At 43.7% G+C, this 25,711-nt stretch overlaps 1 protein-coding gene across 1 annotated transcript in view; it reads left to right on the forward strand.

Moving 5' to 3' along the window:
- The first annotated feature begins 4,922 nt into the window (after positions 1-4,922).
- Positions 4,923-25,711, forward strand: part of LOC147725260 (vomeronasal type-2 receptor 26-like) — a 303,578-nt gene continuing 282,789 nt past the window's right edge. The window contains exons 1-3 of the mRNA XM_086918226.1: positions 4,923-5,313; positions 11,641-11,740; positions 12,280-12,571. Of these exons, the coding sequence (XP_086774352.1) occupies positions 4,923-5,313; positions 11,641-11,740; positions 12,280-12,571 (783 nt within the window). The remainder of the gene's footprint in view (positions 5,314-11,640; positions 11,741-12,279; positions 12,572-25,711) is intronic.

Raw genomic sequence — 25,711 nt, forward strand, 5'->3', positions numbered from 1 at the left:
ACGCCACTTCAGGAATATCCAGAGATCAACTTATACTGAGTCTCTGTGCTATCCCCTTTGGGGGAAAGGGGAATTGGAGAAAATAACAAACACGAAGAGACTGGTCCTGGTGGTTCTTCTAGCCTTTAGTCTGTCCTGCAGACTTCTTACTTCAATGGAACCTGTCAATTAACTATCAATTCTACGATAGCCCTTCTTCTATTACTCTCCTGTATTTTCTTACTTAACCTACCCTTGTTTTCCAGGATCTAAGCTTCTCTTCTATTTCTTTTCTGTGACATCTAGTTATTGTGTCTGTGTGCCAAATTTGTTGTATCTGGAAATATAAATCGAAGTCTTATTGAGATTTATGTGTTCTATTAGTCAACCTCCTATTTATACTCTTTTGTTATTCTACTTACTTCACTAATTGTTTGTTTCTTCTCTCTTAATAACCTTCTTTTCTTGTCTGTGCCAGATGCCTTCCTTCTAATGTTCTGTACTTGTTCCTTCCTATTTATAGATACAAGATTGTTAGTTCTCTAACTAAACCTGACTACTAGTTTTTTCTAATTATTTATTTTTTAACTTACTCTCACAAGTGTCTTGATTTTTCTATTACTTCTCCTCTCTCATAGTATCTATTCTTTTATTCTAAGGTGATGAATCTCTTGTTCTTGTTTTACAGGTCTCTAAACAGTGCTTCCTGAAGAAACAACAATTTCTCTTTTCTTCAATACCTTGGTAAGTATTTAGCTCCTTGTACAGTGAAATGCATTAATTATATAAACCTCTCAAGTCACTTAGCTTATTTGTTCTCTTGTCGTCTTCTTTTCTCCAGTACTCTGCTCTGGTTACCGGCAGTGCTGTTTACAGATGACGAACTAAACAACAGCAGTTGACTGGCGTAGCTCTCAGGTAAGTTCTCCCTTGACAAGCGAATACTCCTCTTTCGCTCCGTCTAATGTTTCTAAAAAATGACCTGTGCGGGGGGCCGCAGTTGGTGCATTTTTCAACGCCGTGAGGGCAATGGCTCAACGTACCTGCTTCTCTTCCTTCCCCTGCCGTGAGGGCAACGGCATCTTCATCCCATACCGTGAGGGAAACGGCTGCAGGGTGACCACGCCGGACCCACTGACAGCGGGCGAACTACCACTCCCAGACCCCCCCGGGGTCCGGCGCAAAGCTAGTTATGTTAAGAAGTTAAGAAGACACCTTTTCTGAGGAGAGGAACCAGAAGAAACTGAGGCGAAACTATCCCTAAGCTGAAGTGCTTCTTAGGGGATTGGCCTGCAGTGGTTGCCTGACTGCCAAAGAAAGGAGAAAGGACTTTGTGTGGACTTTATTTAACTTGTGAAGGATCTACAGGGGCTTGAGAGAAGAGCTTGCCTCCTGCTGAAGTCTCAGGGTCAACAGACTTTAACCACCAGCTCCCCAAGAGTTCTTTGGAAGTGCCTGCTGCTGATTTGGGTCTTCTGAGGGACTGCGTGTTACACAGACCTAGAAGCACGGCTCACGAAGAAGAAGTGTGTTGCTGTCGCAGCCGCTGCATTTCTGAACAAGGATGTCGCCGCTGTAGCTGACGCATTGCACCGCATCACAAGAAATATCTTGCAACATCGAAGAAGCGTATCACCGTTGCAGCCGTTGCATTTCTGAACAAAGATGTCGCTCTGCAGAAGCACCTTGCATCCACGGAGAAGTGTGCGGTCGTCGGAGCCGCTGTTGTCGCATCTCTGAACATGGGTGTCGCCGCTGCATCTGTCGCACCAAGTGAAAGCTTCTCGCATCGAGGGAGAAGAGTGTCGCAGAGAAAGTCGCTGTCGTCCCATCTCTGCACAACAGTGTCGCCGCTGCAGCTGACGCATCGAGTCATGACATCTTGCATCATCGGAGAAGCGTGCCACAACAACAACAAGACAACATCTTTTTTTCTTTGCACCAAAATTTTAACGCATCACCATCTTTGCAAAACCTTTCACTGCCCTATGTGTTGCATCTAAAGGTACATTGACTCAAAGTGTTGCATTTTACGATCTAAATAGTACTAAGCAAAACCTACCATTTTGAGTACAGTATTGTGGATTTTTGTTGTTTGTGATCTTGTGTCAAATCTATATAAAGAATACTTATTTTTAAGATACAACTGTTTGGTGTCTCTCTGTAGTGTTGTTAATGGATTACTGTATGTGTTCACAAATGCTTTACACACTGCCTCCAAGATAAGCCTGTCTGCTCGTGCCAAGCTACCAAGAGGTGAGCAGGAGTTATTTTAAGCAAGTACCCCCTTACCCTGACTAGAGGCAAGGGTCCCTATGAAGCAATGGGTCAAAAAGAACAAACAAACTAACTATGTATCTGTGAGAACGTGACCTCAACTGTAGATGTAAAAAGCGAAATCAAACCTAGGGTACTTTATCAGTGAGAAAAAATTCCCATCAGATTACCGACCTGTATCACCCTACATCATATGGGATCCTTCAACATGAAGGTAGATTGTTGTACCCTCTGTAGATTTGGCAAAGCTCAGCCTAATCTCACCTATATGTCCCAGTGCTAGTGTGATGCATCTAGGTGTCAAGTGGCAACTGACTAGCAGTGCTGAAAAATTGAAAATAATATGTGACTAATGTGAAACCACATAAAATTGGGTAGTGAAAGGGTAAAATATTTTTTTAATGAGCACCTCTTCACTCCCAAGTTGATAAAAACAGTGCAAATAGTAGTGTAAACAAATGACTACTAAAATGGATATTGGGTCGACATGTTTCTGCAGTTGAACGGGGCCAAGAGGTCTCCTACTTCTTCTTCAGGACCATGAGTGCTACCGCTAGATGTAAGTGAAACAAGTGAAACAAAAGGTTTTATGAATTTATATCACCTGAAGTTCTCCTGATTTTGTGGTCCAATGTGCACCAATATATCAAAAGGAACAGACAAACAAATAGATACATAGAAAGAAAGACATACACATCATAATTAGTAGTGTATCCATGTCACATTGTGCCATCAAGATTCAATAATAATTTGTAGGACAGACATGTCATATTTATCTGGAATGACATTCGGTGATATCAACTTGATTACATTGTCACTCACCTATGTGGCAGGAGAATGTAACCCCACCTCACCTGGCCACAGCGCAGGTAAAACGGAGCACCGCTCTGATTGGGGGGAAAAAAAGAAGGTATCAAAGGAAGGACATCATAAGTCGCAAATGCGTGTTCATCCGAACAGCTCAAGGCATAAAAAAGTATCGTAATTTCATCTATATATTATTAATGTTTTTTGATGACACAACTGTTATTGTGTGAACACTAACAACTTGTGAAGCTACCGTTCTTGCCATGCCATAAAAGCGGATTGATACTGTTCTATACGAGTGTGAATATACAAGCACGAAATTAGACTTATGTCAAACAATTCTGATAACACAGCGTCAGCGACGCACTTAGTGTTTTTTGCAACCCGAGTTTATGAAGCAGGTTTCGACCGAGGTGGTTTGGTTACATACAGCTACTGATTACCATAACTTGCTGTGACACTTAGTACAGAGGTGTTGCATACCATAAAAACACATTAATAATGTATCATCAAAAAACATTAATGCACGTGTTGTGGTGTGTATGGGTTGCAACAGTTGATACTAGCTCTGTTACTGGTGCTGATGCTTGTGCTGTTCTAGTTGGTTTTAGTGCAGGTGTTGGAGCTGGTGTTGATGCTGGTGTTGGGGTTCGTGTTGCTGCTGGTGTTACTGATTTTGGTGTATGCAACAAAAGAGGGAGGTACCCTAATATTGAAATAGGGACAAGGTGAGTTCAGTCCAAAATTCAAAGAGCGTCTGGACTGAGAGGCACAGATTTACCAAAGCTATATCACAGAACTGATTGATAGTAACCCATTGACAACAGACAATGTTATAAGGCACTTCAGCACAACACACTTAACAAAATGCAAAAGCAAAAGTAGTATTAAAAAGTTGTTCCATACATTTATTACAATCAAAGGTTAAAAACATGTACATATCGGCGGACGGTGGGAGGCCTGCAGGAGGGGGGATCGTGAGGCCTTGCTATTTCCTTCCCAGTGGCTTTGGTGGCCCCGATGGTTATATGCCTCCCCCCGCCTGGCTGTTAGATTGCCCCCCGTAGAGTGTGCGGGATTGACAGAGGTTACCACGTGGAGTGCTTTGCTCACAGTGGTGGGGCTCACAGAACTGTAGTGGTGCTGGGGACCCCTTCCTCCCGATGTGGGTGCTATCGGGCCCTGTGCTGTAGGACCAAGGTTGTGGTGATCTGCGCTGCGGGGGCCTGCCCTCGGCCTTTGTATCGGCTAGCGGTGCTTGGTTCTTCAGAGTTGTGCATCACCTGCGGGCCTGCGGGTGAGGGCTGTTGGGGCCTGCTGCCCTAACTGGTGCCTGGTGGCCTGCTTCCCTATGGGTGTGGAAGAGGGCGGCAGGTAGCAAAGCACGGATGAGTGTCCTTTTAGAGAGCTGCTCGGTCATTGTTTCGGCGGAGGGCAATGTTATCCCCTAGTGTGGATATTAAGTAGGCCCTGCTGCATGGCCGTGGCCACCAGTCATGGCAGCAGGCCCCAACAGCCCTCACCCGCAGGCCCGCAGGTGAAGCACAGACTTCCTTCAAGAGGCCCCATTTTGCAGCCCCTTGTGCCCGTCACAGGGGCTCACGGAGAGGAGCACCGGTGGGCAGTCTGTGTGGGGGTCTTCCCAGATTTGGTCCTTTGCCTCGTCCCGGGTACGAGGCCCTGTCCTACACGTTGTACTGGTCCTTTACTCCGGATTGGTTTGACCCCTTCTACTTGGCTGTCTGGACTTTGCCCTGGGGCTGAGTCTGACGGTTACGCTCCTGAACGGTGCCTTCTGGGTCTCGCTTGCAGCCACACTTGCTTGCACGTACCTACGAGTGGGCCTTCTCCAAAGCATCATGTCTTCCTCCAGAAATAGGGAGGACAAGCCTCTGAAGGATCTGCTGCAGAAATCGGCAGATCAATATACTTCTCATCCCGACACCAAATTGATGCACTCCGTGGACAATGAAACGCCGGCAACTAAAGCTTTTATGATTGAACTCTTTTCTGCCATAAAGGAGGATATGCAGGAGCTTCGTGCTCAGCTCTCCTTTGAACTCCGGGAGGTGCAGCGGGATGTAGACGACATCGGAGACCGGGTGGCAACTTTGTCGAAGCATAAACAGGGGTGTGAGGACGACGTCCATCAGCTTCAGCAAGATGTACTTCACCTTACGGAGCAAAATCTGTATCTGCAAGCCCATGCCGAGGACTTGGAGAACCGCTCCCACCACAACAATATCAGAAGTAGAGCAGTGCCATGAAATGGGGAAGGAGGTAACCTACACAAATATGTCGGCGAGCTGTTCTATCAGATCTTGCAGTCTGAGGAGGAACGAGAAATACAACTGTCCCGTGTCCACCGGGTAGGCTTAACCAGAGGCACTAAGGCTCCCCCACCGGACATACTAGTATGAGTCCATGACTTCCAACTTAAAAAACAAATCCTTCGCAAGGCCCGCAACCTCAACCTGTTGCAATTTCTGTCCCACAAGCCGGTGCTCTTTCAGGATTTGGCAGCCTCTACTCTTGCTAAACGTAGGGAATTTAAACCCATCACCAGTCGTCTCCGTGAACAGGGCATACCATACTCATGGGGGCACACGTTTAGACTTTGCTTCAAATTACATGGTAAGCTGCTGCAGATCCATTCTCTAGAGGTCCCCTATGATGTCCTCGGGCTAGAACGGTGCTCTTCTCAGACTGGTAATGCCGGCTCACCTTCGCGACGACGCCATTGATCCACTGAATGGCAATGTGCTGGGAAATCCTCCCAGCCTTTGAGGCCAGACGTGTCCACCAGTTGCAGAATAGGGTGACGGTGGTCACATCTGTGGCACAGGTGATGGACAATACCGATGTCCCTTGAGATTCTGACAAATGGCATCAGGTTGGCTCTTTTCTCTTCAGCGCCGGAAGGGGAACCATCCTGTTGAGACTGACACCAACACTCAACCTTGTATAGTGGACTTGCCCTATATCAGGCGCGCTGTGTTACCCATAATGGTGCCATGTTTTCTCACTCGTTTGAGGTCTAAGGCAGACTGTTGTCCCTACACGTGGCGTTTGAGTTACCTATTTCATTTGGTTTGCCTACATTATGGTTTATGGTATGGGGTTTGGTTGGGGTTTTGGGCTAGCTTTTGGGGCTCCCCATCAGTTCTCAGTCAGGTATGGCAGCACTATAGTCCGAGCTCACTGCATGTTCACTCACCTACTACTGTTGACATTGGGTGGCTAGATAGCTGCTACTTACCTTCTGGCTACATTGGGTAGAGAGTTGAAGATCCTGAGCCTGAATGTCCGTGGGCTGAATAGTCCGGTCAAGCGCTCGGCCATTCTTTCTCTCATGGAACACGCACAGGGGGATAATTGCTTGCTCCAAGAGACCTACTTGCTCTCCAAGGATACTAAACGAATGAGAGATAAACGCTACCCACTACAACTATGGTCCTCATGTCCAGCTAAAAAGCGTGGGGTGGCAATTCTTTTTAGAATCCGCGCACATTGCAGAGTAATTTCCTATGTAGCTGAAATTAAAGGTAGACTCCTGGCTATCCGTGTTCAATGGGGGACACACAGCTGACAGTAGGGTCGCCAAATGCCCCAAATGAGCAACAGGAACACTTGCTACGTATGGCCCTCTCTGAGGTTCTGGCATCTCCAGATGCACTGATCTTGGTAGGTGGAGACATAAATGTAGTGATGGATCTGGGGCTTGACTGGTCAGAGCAGCGTTCCTGTCAGACAAGTGCACTGTCACAGGGAGGGAAGCTGTGGTTGAGCGACGGTGGTTTGCATTATGTGTGGAGCGTCCAGCTCCCTGTTGAGCGTGATTATACCTACTACTCGGCAGCATATAAAACCTTTGCATGCCTCGATCACTTTCTTGCATCATCCTCTCTTTTGCCTCACTTATCTACAGCGGATATTGCCCCCGCTCTCTGTTGGACCATGCACTCATCTCCGTTCAACTCACCTCCCCCGACACTCATCTGCCACCCCCCAGCTGGCACCTCTGTGAATTTCTACTCCATTCAGAAACAGTTGTTGCCCGAATACTGGACATTATCATTAACTATCTTGCAGATAATGACCAGGAGGGCACACCCTTAGCTTCAGTATGGTAAGCTTTGAAATTGGTTGTTTGTGGGGAGTTCATTGCGCTAGCGGAATCATATACCCGCAACGCAAAGCTAAACGGATGGAGTTGGAGGAGGAGGGGGGGCCGTGCACAAACGGACGGGGGCGCCAAGGGTCTGGAGGGAACAGGAACCAAAACGGCGCATGCTGCAGCACTTAGATTTGGATAGGGCTGAACATGCCCTCCTGCGCTTGCATCATAAATCTTTCCTTAGCGAGGACAAAGGGGGGAGGATGTTGGCGCATAGGCTAAGAGTGAGGGCACAGATGTCAGCGATTCAGGCCATTAGGAATCCCCAGGCGGTTTAGCGTACCACGGATGCTCTTATTGTAGTTCCTTCCTCCAGTTTTATTAGAACCTGTACATGGGAGAGGCAACAAGCTCAGTGGGATAGCAGAATATCTCTTGTCTTGTAATATTACGTCCCTGTTCAAATCATCTGCCAACGCTTTGGATTCCACTATTCGGATTGAGGAGGTAATATCAGCAATAGCTCGGCTGAAGGTAGCCAAATTCCCCGGGCCGGATGGCTTCTCCACCTTGTTTTATAAAACCTTTTGTGTGGAGCCGACTCCTCTTTTAATGTGACTCTTCATCTCCTTTCTTGAGACAGGGGAGGTAACACCCTCCATGTCTGAGGCTACGTTCACAGTCATCCTGAAACCTGGGAAAGACCCTAAAAAATGCGGTTCGTACTGCCCGATTTCCCTTTAAACATTGTTCCAAAACTCTTCGCGAGCATTCTAGTGGTGCGTCTCAGCCCCCTGATGGACAGTCTTGTTGATCTGGATCAATCCGGCTTCATCCCAACATGGCAAGAAGGGGATAAGACCAAGCGTATTCTCCATCTGGTAGATCTAGTTCACCAATCCCGGTCTGAAGCCTTTCTTCTCTCTATTGATGCGGAGAAGACCTTTGACCAAGTGGATTGGGAGTATTTGTTCAGAGTCTTACGAGCCTTTAGCTTATGCAAAAATTTTGTTAGATCGGTTCAATGTCTTTATGCTGCTCCTAAGGCAGCGGTGAGAAGGAACAGGTGTAAATCTGCCCTTTTCTTCATTTCCAGAGGGACGAGACAGGGGTGTCCTTATCCACGCTGCTCTTTGCGCTCGATATGGAGCCCTTTGCCCAGTGCCCATGCTCAAACACGGATATTGCGGGAATCAAATTTGGCGTGGACACTCACAAATGTAATATGTATGCCGATGATGTCATCCTCTTGCTTACCAATCCTCTCTCTACCTTGCGGTGCTTGACTTCGGAGCTCCATGAATTCGGAAAGGTGGCAGGGTTTAAAGTAAACTTTGTGAAATCGCACATTCTTAATATTTCTGTCCCTGATGATGAGGTCTGGGAACTACGGTGGGACTTTGCCTTTCAGTGGGTGCACTCCGATATCACTTACTTGGGAATACGGCTAGCTCCTTCTATCGCAAAAACGGTCTCTCTCAATTATACGCTATTAGTCGATCAAACTGCCAAAGCGCTCTCCGACTGGTCCTGCCTCAACTTGGCCTGGTACGGGAGGCTAGCGGCAGTAAAGATGACTGTGCTGCAGCGTATCCTTTATCTGTTTCATATGCTCCCGGTGAGCCCACCTCCGGCGTTCTCCGGAAGTTACAAAGGTTCTTGTGGAACAATAGGAGGCTGAGGCTTGCGCAGACATTTATCATTGTTTCAAGGGCAGTGGGAGGGATAGGTTTCCCCTTATTGAGTGCTTACCATCAGGCGACCTGTCTCTGCTATATCACAGAGTGGAACAGACCTTTGTCTAGCAAGCACTGGAATTTCATGAATCAGACAGTGGCTGGCTGTAATATGTGGTGGGAACTATGGCTACTGCACAAGTACAGAGCATGGGGCCTCTACTCCTCGCCTGTAACCTCATCGACTCCTAAAGTGTGGGATCAGTTAGCTCTGCGCTGTGGTTGGACCACGTTCCCCTCTCCTATATCAGAGATGACCTTGAATTCCCCCCGGAGTGCGCTTCCCCAGTCGTTCATCACTAATAATAATAATAATAATAATAAAGCCATTTATTGAGCGCCTGGTTACACTGAACAGTGTGTCCCCGCGCTATCGAACCCCATCATTGAACCATCAGACCAACCAGATCAGTAGAATCTCTAACCAAACACAGACCGCTAGTCTTTAGGGAAGAGATGCGTCTTAAGTTTCAAGCGGAATCTCCTCTCGGAGGGTTCCATCCGCAATTCAAGGGGTAGGTTATTCCAATGGGAGGCTGCTAAATAACAAAAAGAGCGGCCGCCCATTTTGGCTTTAAAAATGCGAGGAACTGAAAACAACATACTGCCCGATGATCTTAAGTGACGTTTTGGGCGGTGGATACTGAGGAGCTTGTTTAGATAAGGGGGTCCTTTCCCTTGTGCAATACGATGGGAAATGCACAGGGCCTTGAAAAGTATACGCTCCTTTATAGGAAGCCAGTGCAATTTGGATAAAGCATCCTTTCCTGAAGCTCTGCGTGGAAGGTTGAGAACTAGGCGGGCAGCCATATTCTGGACTCTTTGAAGTTGTTTCAGACCTTTTTGGCTCAGCCCTATAAGTAGGGCATTGCCATAGTCAAGATGTGGGGGGACTAGGGCATGGACAAGGGATTTCCTTGTATTCATCGGAACTAGGTCTAGGACCTTACGCAGGATTTTGAGAACTGCGTAACATTTACCGGTAACCTTTTCGATATGCTTCGCATACGAGAGTTTGGTGTCTAGTATCATTCCCAAATTCTTGGCTGAATCCTTAGGAACAGGGGTCTGACCAAGTTCTGCTGGCCACCAGTCTGATGACCATGCTGAAGGAGCCTTACCAATGAGCAACACCTCAGTTTTGTCTCCATTTAGACGCAAACAGTTATTATTCATCCAGCTCGCTACAGCTGAGAGACAAGCTGAAAAGTTGATAGCTGTCTCTTCTCCATCTTGACTGAGTGTAATAATTAGTTGCGTGTCATCGGCGTAAGTTATAATATTAACACCGAAGGACTCAACTATACGTGCAAGGGGTTCCATGTACAGGTTGAACAAGGTAGGGCTCAAACTTGAGCCCTGTGGAACCCCGTGCTTCAGCTGTCTGGGAGTGGACTTGAATGGCGGACAATGAATTTGGAAACTTCTATTTTCCAAAAATGACTTTAGCCACTCATATGCATCTCCTTCAACTCCAATCTCTGTAAGACGTGACAGCAGCGTAGAGTGTGACACAGTATCAAAAGCTGCGCTTAAGTCAAGTAACACAAGCGCAGCTGTCTGGCCTTTATCAGCTATTTGCCTCAGCAGTTCTGTTGAGTAAAGGACTGCCGATTCAGTAGAGTATTGAGCTCTGAAGCCAGATTGAGTAGGGTGAAGAAATCGCCCCTGCTCCAAATGTTCCATGAGCTGTATATTTACAATTTTTTCTGCCACTTTCATACAGAAGGGTAACAGAGAGATTGGGCGGAGATTCTGAAGATGAGACACATGCAAATCACTGGAGGGAGAAAGGTTGTAAAAGTGTAGGCTCGCTATTTGACCTAGATGGCATGATCCCTTTTTCCCAACTGCGCAAAGAATATTTTAATTTACCGGAGGCAGATGCTTTTCACTACTCGGAGCTAGCGCACTGCCGGCCGATTTGTGTATGAAGATGAGCTGTGTCTTTAAAGCTATGCCACGTAATAAAAACGGTTGATTCTAAAAAATCAAAAAGTGACCAACAGATACTCCATTCTCAGTGTATAAAACCAATGGATGGTTTCAGTTGGGTCAGTATCCAGTCACGACTCATGTTTTGATCTATATAGGACCCATGACAGTCCCCCTGCATTTTGGAATCCAGATTTTATAGTTCATGTTTTTTCCAAACTAGACGGTGGCTCGAACAAATCTTCCATGTTCCTGGGCATTGACTCAGCGAAGACTGTCCTGAAGAAGGAGAAAATCTGCTTACTTACCAAAACGCTGCGTCAAAATTGTTTTCTAATAATGTGATTATGATATGCTTTTTATGTATAACATGTTTTCAAACTTTGATTGTAATAAATGCATGGAAATACTTTTTAATACTACTTTTGCTTTTGCATTTTGTTAAGTGCATTGTGCTGACGTACCTTATAATATTTTCTGTTGTCAATGTGTTACTATCAATGAGTTCTGTGATATAGCCTTAGTAAATATGTTACTTATTTTGGTACTGATGTTAGTGTTGGTCCAGCTGTTGGTGTAGTTGCTGATGCTGTTTCTGATGGTATTGCTGGTGTTAAGGTTAGCTGTTTTGCAGGTTTTAGTTTTGTTGAAAGTGTTGATGCTGTGTTGTTAATGGTATTGTTAATGATTTTGGTGCTGGTGTTGTTGCTAGTTTTTGAACAGGTGTCTGTTTTGCTGTTGTTGCTGGTCTTGGTGTTGGTTTTGGCCCATGTATTGGTTTTGTTGCAGGTATGGATGTTTTTGCTGGTGTTGGTGTTAGTATTGACACAGTTGTTTGTAGTGATGTTGGTGCTAGCGATGGTACTGGTACTAGATATGCTACATCACAGTACTATACACAGTAGTAAAGTTGAATAATCATTTTCAAAGTGCATTCATAAATGTGGACGTTTACGAGAGACCACTCCCTACTTGGTGTAGAGTTCCAGCACACCTGGCAGGTTCCTTTTCCATGGTTGCAGTTATCACAGTAGTGGCTATTGTCACCAGTCTTCTGTCAAGTGTGGTGATGTTGTTGCTCCTTGTTTTGCACCTTCCAGAGATGTTTTATGTTTTTGTGGGGAAGGCTGGTAAGCTGGTGTCCCAAGATCAGATTCCTCTGAAAATCTCTGATATGGAAAGCTAGATTTTGAGGTGACCTGCTTCTGTATGCAGTTGGTAGAAGCCAACACATTTAGCTCATCAGAACTGAGGATGAAGCAGAAAGACCAAGGAATGCTTCAGCACTACTCTTGAAATGATCAGCTTCTTACAACACAAAATTAAGTACCTCCTGTACACAGTTTATTTTTCTACATTCTTGTTTCTATGCTCATGTTTAAAGCAGTAACAGAGCTGCACTTTTCTCATGTGTTTCCTGCTTTTTAGGGGTTCATTTCAGCATGTTCTGCATGGCCTGGCCTTCATCTACGCCGTGGAGGAGATTAACAGAAACCCAGCACTTTTACCGAACCTCACGCTGGGGTACCAGTTATTTGACTCCTGTGCTAGTGAGATGAAAGCTCTTCAGGGCACCCTGAGCATCATGTCCCAGCAAAGTGAGCCAGTGCCAAACTTCAGGTGCCAGCGCAAAAGCACCCTGGTGGGTTTCATTGGCGACATTTCCTCCTCAACGACATACTCCATGGCCCAACTCATGGCACTTTACAAGTATCCACAGGTAAGCAGACACCTTAGTTCCAACCGTTCAGATCTTTTATTAAGACACAAGTGGCCATCTCACATGCCTCACTGAGATGCCCTGTGATATTCTACATCAGAAATTATACTCTGGATCCCAGAAATTAAAGGAAACAACAGTGTATCATTTGGACACAAAACTATATTGTAACCTTGGACGAGATTAGACAAAGTCACCATTTTCTGCCGCTTGTCTTGTGATATACAAAAGCCCACATCACAATCCCATGTTGTGATTATGCATAGGAGCAGAAGGGAGCCATGAACATGATTTAACTAAATCATATTGTCTACAGTGTCTGCATTAACTACAGCACATACACTAACCATAGCGCATGCACTAACTTCAGTATATGCATCGACTACAGATCGTGCACTATGAACAGCATGTGAACTATCAATAGCACATGATCCAACTGGAGTGTGTGCACTAACTACAGTATGCACACTAAATACAGCAAATGCACTATTTACAGCCTGTGCAGTCTCTATAGTGCATGCCCTAACTACAGCACATGCATTAAATATATTCTGTGAACAAACGACAGTGCATGCACTATTTAGAGCCTATGTACTATCGATAGTGCATGCACTAACTACAGAGCATGCACCAACTGCAGCATGTTCACAAACTATAGCACAAGCACTAACTACAGTGCGTGCACTATCTAAAGCCCATGTACTATCTACAACACATTCACTAACTGCAGAGCATACACTATTTATAACCTGTGCACTATTTATAGTGCATGCACTAACTTCAGTGCATGAACTATCTACAGTTCGTGCACTATGTACTGCATGTGCACTAAATACAGCGTGTGCATTAAAGTGCATGCACTATCTACAGTGACAGGGATTGAAGTGGTAAAGGAAAACTGTGCCTTGAGATGACAAGATATCAGAATATAGGGACTATGTCTCTACCACATCAGTACCTAGCAACCCAATACTGGCTAGCTCACATTGCCTCACCTGCATTTATGACCTTCCCAGAGGAACAGGTGATTTTGGTAACCTAGAACATGACCCTCTAGCCCCTAAGGAAACCGTGGAAACAGATCTTCAAGTGGTCATGCAACCAACATGTGTTATTGCTTTACAGCATTATGCCATGGACATAGTTACTCCATCATGCCATCCACTGTAGGGTTTCTTTCAAACACATCTCCTATAAAAAAAAGTGGTTGACCTTAAGGCTGACTTATTATGTTGGGGCTTACACTAGTTTCAACATTTTATTTAATTAAAAAAAAAACCTATTCCCAGTGTTATAGTGCTGCCTTCACTTCATGTGCCAACCCAACAGGAATAAGTCGACCTAAACGCCAGCCCCTCTTCTTACTAGGTGATACTTGAAACAGGGAATGTTTTGGAGACCAATGTATTTATACGTCTGAGAAGTGCTGTATGAATGTTAGGTTTAGCAAGTGTGTGATGTAGGGTGACGACACGGACCAGGAGCATTTTCACAGGAGAGAGTGTGGTGAAGAAAGCAGCACAGTAAATGTATATGGAGTTGAAGAGATTACAGTCAGCGAGGATGGGTTACCAAAGAGTTCAGGAGAAGAGGAAAGATTTTTAAAGACCATGGATGGACGTGCAAATGAAAGACAGGAAGGGGCTAAGAGAACAGGGTTTGACCACTGTTGCCTTCAATACATCTTTAGTTCTTTCTGGAGCGTGGTCACGTTTGGAGACTGGTGAATTGGGATTTCAATTATTTATAAATGGTGACCATAATAGAAACACCCTACTGCACCAGCATGCAAAGGTCTGTTACATCAACTTCAATCAATCAATCAGTGAATCTCTAAGCACAATACTCATCAGTGATGGTCTCACAGCTCTAGGTGGAGCAGTTCCAGTCAGTCGAATAACCAGGTCTTGAGGGTCTTACTGAAGACTTGCAGGGCGAAAGCTCATCCGATTTTGATCTGGAGCTCGGTCCAGGTCTTGGCTGTGATGTAGGAGAATGTTCTTCTACCCATTCTTGCTCTGGGGTTGCAGGGAAGTTCAAGAAATGCGAGGTTGAAGGAGCAGAGATTTCTCTTGGGTACGTGAAGGGAGATTCTATCATTGAGATATTGTGGTCTGGTGTTGTGGAGGCATTTGTAGGCATGGGTGAGTATCTTGAAAGTTAATTTCTTCTCGATGGGGAGCCAGTAGAGGTTTTGCAGATGTAGGGTGATGTGTTTGTGTCAAGGGATGCTGAGGACAAGTCTGGCTACGATGTTCTGTATGGCCTGTAGTTTGCAGAGCAGAGACTTGTTGATCCCGGTGGAGAGGGTATTTCCCTAGTCCAGTCTGCTGGTTATGCGTGAATGGCTGACGGTCTTCCTTGATCCGGGGTGCATCCATTTGAAGGTCTTCAGGAGGAGGCCGAGGGTGTTAAAGCAAGTGGAGGTGATGTTTTTGGCCAGTCAGGTCATAGAGAAGGAGGGGTTGAGAATGATTCAGAAGTTTCGGGCATGGTCTGTAGGGCTGAGGGTCTGCCGAGGCCAGTGGGCCACCATGTTTGTCCCATGTAGAGGGGGAGGGTCCAAGGATGAGGACCTCTGTCTTCTCCAAGTTTAGCTTCAGGCAACTGCTGCTTGTCCAGGATGCGATCCACGGGTGGTTCCAGGGGCGAAACAGGAGTTCTGAGTGCTTTGCACCTGTGCTGGCCCTGCAACAGTGATGATGCATTGATCCAGATCTTGCAGCAGGAGATGCATTGGTTGCTCAGGTTCTGTCAGATGCAACACTTTATGCTTACTTCACAGGACCCTAGACTGGATTGGCACCACTTTGGCTGAGCAAGACGTGCAACAAGCAAAGTCCAGGTGCTGTTTAAAGAAGAAAATAAAGTTGTTGATATCCCTGATACTTCAGAAACTGGAAGGCAAGCCAACAAGTCCTTGGAAATTACTTAGGTTCTGGGATGTAGAGATGCAGGTGCAGACCAGGCAATAGGCAAATATGTCACAGCAGTTCAGCAAGTTAGTCTCTCCAACAGAATAGCAGCCTATCTTCCTGGAAGAATGCCTTCAGTCCTAGAAGTATTTTGATTTGGTGGTGTCAGAGGTCAAGCATCTACTTACTCACAGTTGGGCCTTTGAAGTAGTGAGACTTGAAAGAGATACCTTTGAAGTGCAAAGGATGCTGCCATTTCCTACCATGGGTCCAGACTCAGTACAGGGGGTGTGCAACCCTTTGTGTGGGGAAAGGACACAGCCCTTTCTGGTGCAGTCATCAGATCCTCCCCCAACCTGCTCAGGATGACCCATCAACAAGCAGATGGCTACTCAGTCACACCTACCCTGCATGTGTGTGTGGCTGTCTAGAGGGAATGCAGGAAACCTGCTTTCACCCACCCCAGACGTGTATTCATCCCTTCTCAATTGGAAATTAGACTTATAAAATGTAATAAGGCAATTCCAATATTATCCTGTGAGATAGATAGGCCTTGCAATAATGAAATCAACATGTGAGAGTATTTCATGATCAACATATATAAGACAGTACATGTCCTATTTTTTAAATAAACTGCACCCTTCCCATTAGCTGTCCAAGTAGTACTATAGTGTTGACTTATGTATATGTAATACAATTAAAGCTTTAGTCCTGGCAAGTTGGTTTACTTGCCAGGTAGACATGGTGTTTTAAAACTGCACACACAAGATCTGCAGTGGCAGGCATGAGACATGTTTAAAGTGCTGGTTAATTGGGAAAGCTCACTAGTAGCATTTTATTTACAGGCCCAGGGCATAGCAGTGCACTTTACTAGGGCTTTATAAGTTAATCGAACATGCAAATTATGGATAAACTTATGTTATCATGTTTGAAGTAAAGAGCACATGCACTTTAGCACTGGTTAGCAGTGCCCAGATTCCTAAATCCAGCAAGAATGAAGTCATAAAACAGACAAAAACAGGAGGTCAAAAGGCAAAAAGTCAGGGGAAACCACACCTAGGATGCCAGGTTTAACAGTCAGAATGTGTCATTCTATAGAAAAATGCAAAAAGAAAAATGATGGACAGAATGCAGAACAATGTAATACATTCACCCGAGCAAATAGATCTGGTCCTAAGTCCATAGTTGTTTGGTCCCCATGCCATTCCAGTTTGAACCCAGCCATATGCAAATCAGTCTTGACCCTGATCCTTATGGAACCAGTCCAGCCCGAACTGCCAGGCAAGGTCATCCCAGAACGAGAAACAAGCATCATAGGACTGGTTTCGGGGCATCCCCCTTTATCAGCCAGGCTTGCTTGAATCCAGAGGTGCAGTGAGCATGGGACCCACGACTGGGCATACCCTTCCCACTTAGGGTGACACATGAAAAAGGAACAAATGATTGAGGGAATGCTGAACAATGCAAACATTCACTCCCAGTCACAAAGCTATGGTGTAATCCATCATTCTTTTGCTCACCGCACCACCTCTGGGGTCCCATAATTTGCACAGATCACAGTGTCCTTATCCCAAAGGAACCAGATTCCAAGGTTTTTAACAAGCTTAATTTTTTGTTTAGTTGTGAAATCTAATGATCCGGGCATCATAGAAGGTTTGAGGTTAAAGACGAATGTATGACGTTACATCCCATGCATTTACAATGCATGCCTTTACAACACAGTTTTTATATCACAACATCCTTTACAATGCATTCTTTTACATAGAATGCCGTTACATCTCATTTTCAGAAACTACCTTTACAACGCATTCCAATACATTGCATTTTACCTTTACAATACATACCATTACAATGCATACCATTGCATTGCATTTCAGGTAAGTCTTGGATAGTATAGGGGTAATAATTACTATTCTAACTCAGTGAGTGCAACAGTAGGGTAAGTGTTGGATAGTGTAGAGGTAAAAATGACTATTCTAACTCCAGAGAGTGCAACAGTAGGGTTAGTGTTGGATAGTGTAGGGGAAAAATGACTATTCTAACTCCAATGAGTGCAACAGTAGGGTAAGTGTCAGATAGTGTAAGGGTACTATGCGTTGTAATGGTATGCATTGTAATGAATTGCAATGTAATGCCTGCGTTGAGGTGAAATGCATTGTAATGACATGCATTGTAGTGACATGCAATGTAACGGATGCGTTGTAATGACATGCGATGTAAAGGATGTTGCAATGTAATGACTGCTATGTAAAGGTATTGCGATGTAATTGCTGCATTGTAAAGGTTGTTTCCCGTTAAAGACTGTGAGCTTATTCCAGTTTATATAGGCCCCTAAAACTGTGTGAAAAAGCGTGAACTGCCAAATGACCGGGTTCCGATTTTCGAGCAGAGTCTGTCAAGTATAGGGTGTTGTCGTCAGCATATAGGGATATCTTTAAGTTCTGAGGAGAGAACACCAATCCCCTCTTGCCATGGACCTGCCTTATTGCACATGCTGAAAGCTTTGCGGCAAGGGCATCTAGAAGGGGGAAGTGGACAACACTGCATAGTGCACCAACTGATAGGAAAGGGGTCAGAGAGGAGCCTTCCAATATGCACACGAGTCATCATGGAGGTACACTGTAACCTCCCCCTGTTTAAACATTTTTGCTAGATGCCCATTTGCACCAGAACCGCAAAGAGTCAAAGGCTTTGGTCAAGTCAAAAAAAGACCGCAACAGCCTCCTGCGTCAGGACAAGCTAATGCAAAAGCATAGTTTATGGGACATGGACATGTGCGGTATGAAATCCGCCTCTTCCGGCAGGACAGGTGGGGCATCAAGAGGCTTAGCTTGCTAGCCACATTCGTGGCCAGTATTTTAGTGTCAAGATTTATGAAGGATAGGTGGCAGTATGAGACAGGGCTGTTAGGTACCTTGCCAGGCTTCAGATGCATGATAAGGATAGATTCCTCCATCGAAGAGGGAGCTCCTACACTGAAGTGCTTTGCTGTATATCTGAAATAGCCTGGGAGCCAGTAGGGGTGAGAAGTGTTTGTTATACTCAGCAGAGAACCCGTCTCCCCTGGTGCCTTACATGTGGGTAGCCTTGCTATGCGTGATTGAACTTCCGCCAGAGTGCATGGCTCCTCTAGGAAGTTCAAGCACAGACCTTTTATCTATGCCAAAGCCAGCTGTTCAAAGAATGGCGCATAGCCCACAGTGTATGATGGAAGATGGGAGGAATGCAAGTTAGTGTGGTAAACTAAACTAATTCCAGACAAAATATCAGATGCCTCAGTGATTGTTGTGCCCTTTCCACTTGTTCAGCATGTGATTGCTTGGTTAGGTCTGTCTGGTCTCAAGAGAATTAAAAGGATTTGACTCAGCCCTTTTCCCTCTCCATAAGCCTGTGGCTGTACATACGTATGTGAGTGTTTGACCTCCCTTCAGCAGTGTTCGTTAACTTCATCTGTTTACGCCTGATTATTTGAAAGTGTCTGCAGATGGCAAGCCTGATGGTTAGCCTTCAAGGTCTTCAAGATCCCTTCAATCTGGTCAAAACTGGCCCGAAGTGCTCAATTTATCCTGTGCTGTTTTGCAATGCAGATGCCTCTGATATATGCCTTGAAAGCCTCGCACGCCACTCCAGGAGAATGCACTGTTCCCTAATTAATCCGAAAACACTGTAGTATTTAGTTCTAACCTCATGGGCTACTGCCATGTCAAGTAAAGATTGTGGGGAGTAATGTAATGTGAAGGTATGATGCTGGGGTGCAGGGGCAACCATGGTCAGGTTAATTAGCAAATAGTCAGAGACGGTGCGTGGGAGATTGTCTATGTCTGTCGCCCATCCACTTATGACCGGCATGCTTACCAAGTAGTCTAGGCGAGCCCAAGTCCCATGTGCCTTCTGTTTGGGCAGGAAAGTCAGTCCGCTACAGACAGGTGTAGTAATAATGGTAGCAAGGATAGTCAGAGCTGCCTAATAAGTGAGCGTAACCACTTTTAAAAAAAATATATATATATTGAATAGAGAAATAGGTGCCCAAAGGTACAAAACATGTTTTCACTTTAGATTTCAATACATTTGCAATACATGTATTAAATATCAGACAATAGATAAAAAGATAAAAGGGAGCGAGATTCATCGAGGTAGGAAAAACAGACAAAAACATCATTACATTTTTTAGGACATTATGTACAAATTTTGCAATTTTATAAAGTGCATGTGCAAAAAAGTGCAAAACTGCAATAAAGTGCTACTGCAAAGTGCAAAAGGTGCAATAAAGAACAAACTTAAAGTGCTTAGTGCTAGCTAATAATAAAGTGCAAATGTCCGAAAAAGAACAAAGACATTACATTCATAGATGAAAAGTCTGTTAATAGTGAAAAAACGTACATAATCTACGCTCGATTTTCTTCACGAATCATCCTCCCTTCAACTGTTCTAGGTTCACAAAATATTTCCAATTCCTTTCATATCTCCCAATAGCTCCCACTCTGCCAGCATAAGCCCTTTCAAAAAAACAGGTTCTCCTCATTTTATTGAACCATTTTATGTGTGATGGGATCTCCCTGGATTTCCAGTTTTGAAGTATTAAAGAACGAGCAATATAAATACTTCTTTAGCTTTATTCAGCCCACTCCTATCCTTGCATATACCGAACAGAGCTACTTCTGCTGCTGGCAGAAAAGATTTCCCAATGGCCTGATCGATATCAGCAAATTTCCCCATCCAAAAAAATTCTAACTGTGGGTAAGCAAAAAAAATATGGTGCCATCCTCCCTGGCCACTAGCCATACATCTGAAGCATTTATTCTCGGCTTCAGGATAATCTTCTCCAAAGCCTCTGGTGTATAATACGCTAACCATCGAGATGGAAAAGACATCCTCTTGTAGTTGGCTGCACGTAAAGATTTATTTCCCAACTGACATAGGACCTCAAGTAACGTTGAGGACAAATTACATTGAGTTGAGAGACTTATTTTCTCCAGATGTCGGTCTACTAAAACATTTTGTCCAGAGCAATGAAGCATCTTGTACCAATATCCTATACCTTTATTCTTTCCTCCATATAAGGCTGTTAGTATTGCATTAGGAAAATTAAGCAGGCCACCTATCTCATTTCTGATAATATAGACAATCTGGATATATTCAAAAAAGGTCGGACACAAGGGATTATTAGTTCTAGCAGCTACCTCCTGCCAACTAATTACCCTATTTTGGGTTACCAGATGTCTCAACTCATGGAGCCTGCAAAGTTCCCAATTTTTAATATGATTCAAACTTACTGGGAGGCCAATTTGAGTACATTCAATTAAGCTTAAATAATGAGAGCCATCGGTACCATGTGTTTTAAAAAGGAGCGACAGTCATGAGGCATATTCTCTTAATGTCTTGTATCTCGACCTCTGTGGGAGCTTTGCAATTTTTTAAAAAACTGGAATTTGAGAACCTGCCTCTTGTAGCATCTTTGTAAAAAAAAAAATATCTCTTGTCTGATCAATCCTCAATAATCCTACCAATATATCATAAAATGCAGCTTCATAGTAGGTCAATAAATGGAGTAGAGCTAAACCTCCTTGATCAATAGGCAGTTTGTAGCACTGGAAGTTTAACTCTTGAAGCTTTATTACCCCAAATAAAACCTCTCAACATTGTTTCCAGCTCTTTAAAGAAACCTAAATTAATTTTAATAGGAACGTTGCTGAACAAAAATATAAGCAAGGGCAGCACCGACATTTTAATCGATGATAACTGATAATAGAAGCAGAAGCCATTGATCTAAAAGAGTCCGAATCTTATTCTTCATTCTAGTGTAATTCATGGAGAAAAGCTTATCATAATCGCAAGTCACGAAAATGCCCAGAAGACGTTCTGGTCATCAGTGTTAGGGGTGTGAGAGTTGATTAGTGGGTATGGGTTTTCGGGTGGTAAGGGGTTTTTATGGTTTAGGGTGGGTATGGTTTTTGGGGTGGCAAAGGTGTATGCTTTAACTTTTATAACCATAGGTTTCAGAGACGGTATAGTTCGACCTTGGCATTTAAAAAAGCTTTGAAATTCACTGGAGAAACAATCGGTTTAAGAGACTTTTAGTTAGAAAAGAGCATTTAAAAAACCTTGGAAATTCAAAGAAAAAAACAGAGGTTTCATGGGTGTTATAGTTAGCTGGACATTTCACTCATACAAAACTATAGAAATGTCTTTGTTATAGTTCGTTCTGCTAACTATAACTCGTGCGCCTGCAATGCAATGCTAATGATGTCACATATTACATCATTCACGACATGGTAAGTGATATTACTGATGACATCACTGATGACATCTCAAATGACATCACTGATAACATCACTGATGACATCATCCAGTGACTGTGTGTTTCTGTAAAGTTTAAATATTTTTTACATATTGAAGAATGAGTGGATGTATAAGTGTCTGGATGAAGGATTTAGTAGGGGCGTGACTGACTGTATGAGTGACTGATTAAAAGTGTCTTACTAAATGCATGGTTTAGTGACTAAACTGTCTGAATGTGTGCATCAGTATGTCTATTGTTGTGTAAGCTGCTGCATGTGTTGATCAATAGCTATTTGAGTGGCTATATGGGTTATTGATTGGTTGACTGTTTCTGTTCTTAAAAAATATTGGACTACCTCCAATTCTCATCAAAGAGCTATATTCTAAAAAAATGAAAAAGAGTAAGTGAAGTGGAGTGCATTGATAATGGAAAGTAAAATGAGTAAGAAAGAACAGAAAGGTATGAGAAGAGAAAGGAAGTGAAGTAGGGGACCTGAAAGAAGGTGAGTGTTGGGAAGGAAAGTAAGGAGAAGGAGAGTGAATATGGGGAATGTCGATATTCAAAGAAAATGTTGAAAAGGAACGGGGGTGTGGAAGGGTAAGAAAAGATGCATTGCTGGAGTTGAAGACTGAAGGCCTCATTTATGAGGCAATGCGTCACTTTAACGCCACTGGAGCTTCACTTTTTGTGACGCACCAGTGCTGAAAAAAATGCACCTTATTCAGTCATATTTACAAAGTGACGCATCTAGGTAGATGCGTCACTTTGTAAGCCCCTGCGCCACATTATTCCTACGTCAGGTGTAATGTATGCAAAAGGGACATACTGATGCAAGAAAGGGTCTTAGAGGTGACACAGTGAATAAACTGGGTTTTCTCCATGCTTCGCTCCCCGGTCCGCTCCCAGGTGCGCGTACCGGGCGATTTTTTTTTTTTGCTCCACGGGACCCTATTATAGCCCCCACATCAAACCTAGGGGATCAGGGGGTGGTCTACCCTGCCCCCTTATAGTCAATTCCACCTTTTTTTTTGCCACCTCTTGTGTCTCGATCCTACAGAGACACAAGATGGCGGCCACTCCGGACTGTTTTGAATGTTTACAGACACCCGTGAACCAATCAGCTTTCCGTGCGCAAGTCACGTTGCACGCCCAGTGCGCTCCCACGTACCGGAGCGCGCTTATGGATATATATATTTTTTTTAACATAAATTTTCTCAAAATCCACTGGAGCACATCGGGCTACCAGTCCCTACAATTTTGGCAAATTTGGTGGAAATCCATTCAGCCGTTCGGGCTAAAAGTGAGTTTGACCGCCCTATGGAAATTAACATGGGGAAAACACGTTTTGGGACCCCCCTTTTTTCTTGGCCCCCTCTTGACGAATCCCCCCCAAACTTTGAAGGAAGGACCGGAGCTCCGCGAGGCAAATTTGGGGAAATTTTCAGGCAGATTCATCAACGGGCGCCAAAGTTATTCCAAATACATTTTTGAGATTTTGCATTGAAAAAAATCCTAACTATAACTACCTATGTAAATGTAAATGTAAATGTATTTGAGCTTATATAGCACACAGCTACCCGCAGTGGGTTTCCTGGCGCTTGCTTAGGGAACCTGTCCTGGTATTCCCATGTGAGATAACCCCGGCAGGGTATCCACAAGGTGAAAGCCAGGCATCCCGCCGCGAGGGGCCGTTGTGGAGATTAAGCAAGCTATTGCCCAGAGTCGCAGAGTGTGAACCCTTGAGTCGAGAAGGCACCGGAGCGAGAATTATCGAGTCCGTGGAATTTTTAGCCCAAGACCCGCCGAGGCGGGGAATTGAACCCTGGCCCAGGGCCGATCTCAGCTTCCGGGTCTGCCGCCTCTAACCCCAGAGCCACACTTCTCCACTGCCTACTGGCGACCGCCAGTAGGTAATATATATATATATATATATATATATATATACATACATATATAAACATATATAATCTGTATATCTATATAAATACAAATATAAATGCATACATACATATACATATATGCATACAGATGCTTGTTATTTACATGAAAGTTTAAAAAACACTAATAAAAGCAACGCTAAAAAGCCACCTCATTACAAACAGAATGGCTTTAACTTAAACGAGGGCGAGATCTATTGCATTTTCAATGATTGTTTACTTTGGTTCCATCAAGAAGCATTCAGCTGTGTCACACATTTGCCATAAATTCTGAATGTTAGCACTCTAGTTGCTCATTAGATCACTGTAGTAAAGCTACTGCTCACCAGGGAAGTCTGCTGCTGGTATTCAAAGTGCATGTTTCAGTCTGCATGTCAGAATTTTTTTAATAAAATAGAAAAGGATTTGAGAAGTCACTCAAAATGATCCCTAATTTTTCTTTCTGAAGCACTAATCATACTTTCTATGGCAAAATGAACCCCCTCATTTTGTTCCTTTTTAAATTAAATGTGTTCAGACTTACCATTTCATTCCAATCAAGATGGCTTCTGGTGTGCCATACTTTTGTCATAAGTAAGACTGTTAGTGCTCTAGTTGTTCTTTAGAACACTCTGGGACATTCTGTCATTGGGCTATACTTGGGCTACATCTGGGTGTTATTTGGGCTACATTTAGGCTCTTTTGTCTCTGGTGGCCATCTTGGGAGACTGTATGTCACAATTTTTCAATGAAATTGAAGAGGATTTGAGATGTCACTCAAAATGTGCCCGAATTTTTCTTTCTGCAGCACTAATCATACTTTCTATGGCAAAATATAGCCCCTCGTTTTGTTCCTTTTTAAATTAAATGTTTTAAGAGTTACCACTTTATTCCAATCAAGATGGCTTCAGGTGAGCCATACCTTTGTAATAAGTAGGACTGTTAGCGCTCTAGTTGTTCTTTAGAACACTCTGGGACATTCTGTCATCGGGCTATACTTGGGCTACATCTGGGTGATATTTGGGCTACATTTGGGCTCTTTTGTCTCTGGTGGCCATCTTGGGAGACTGCATGTCAGAATTTTTTAATGAAATAGAAATGGATTTGAGAAGTCACCCTAAATGTGCCCTAATTTTTCTTTTTGCAGCACTAATAACACTTTCTATGGCATAATATAGCCCCTCATTGTGTTCCTTTTTAAATTAAATGTTTTAAGAGTTACCACTTTATTTCAATCAAGATGGCTTCAGGTGTGCCATATCTTTGTAATAAGTAGGACTGTTAGCGCTCTAGTTGTTCTTTAGAACACTCTGGGACATTCTATCATTGGGCTATACTTGGGCTACATCTGGGTGATATTTGGGCTACATTTGGGCTCTTTTGTCTCTGGTGGCAATCTTGGGAGACTGCATGTCAGAATTATTTAATGAAATAGAAGAGGATTTGAGAAGTCACTCAAAATGTGCCCTAATTTTTCTTTCTGCAGCACTAATAATACTTTCTATGGCATAATATACCCCCTCATTTTATTCCTTTTTAAATTAAATGTTTTAAGAGTTACCACTTTATTCCCATCACGATGGCTTCAGGTGTGCTATACCTTTGTAATAAGTAGGACTGTTAGTGCTCTAGTTGTTCTTTAGATTGTCCAGGAGGCTGCAGTAGAACACAAAGTTATCAACTGACAGTCTCTGTCCTTGTTAGATCTACATTTTTTACTGAGAATGTCAGACTTCATTCTCACATGACTGAGAAATATAATGTGAATTTACAGAAAATATGCTTTCAGTTTAGCTTATAGTTCCCCTTCCAAACCACTGTGGGAGAATCGTGAGATATTAGTTTTCTTTCAAACATGATTCATGATATCACAGCAGAAGGCTTTTTCACATGGTAAAATCACCTTAGAACACACCACAATTCCTAAAATGAGTATGGTAACATAAACAAATGATTTATAATGTAACTAAAATCCTAAAACCCTCTATTAACTACAATGTTTTTTAATAAAGTGCTATCATGTATATTG

This window comes from Lissotriton vulgaris, chromosome 4_1 (assembly GCF_964263255.1).
Source record: "Lissotriton vulgaris chromosome 4_1, aLisVul1.2, whole genome shotgun sequence".
In the NCBI taxonomy this organism is placed as follows: domain Eukaryota; kingdom Metazoa; phylum Chordata; class Amphibia; order Caudata; family Salamandridae; genus Lissotriton; species Lissotriton vulgaris.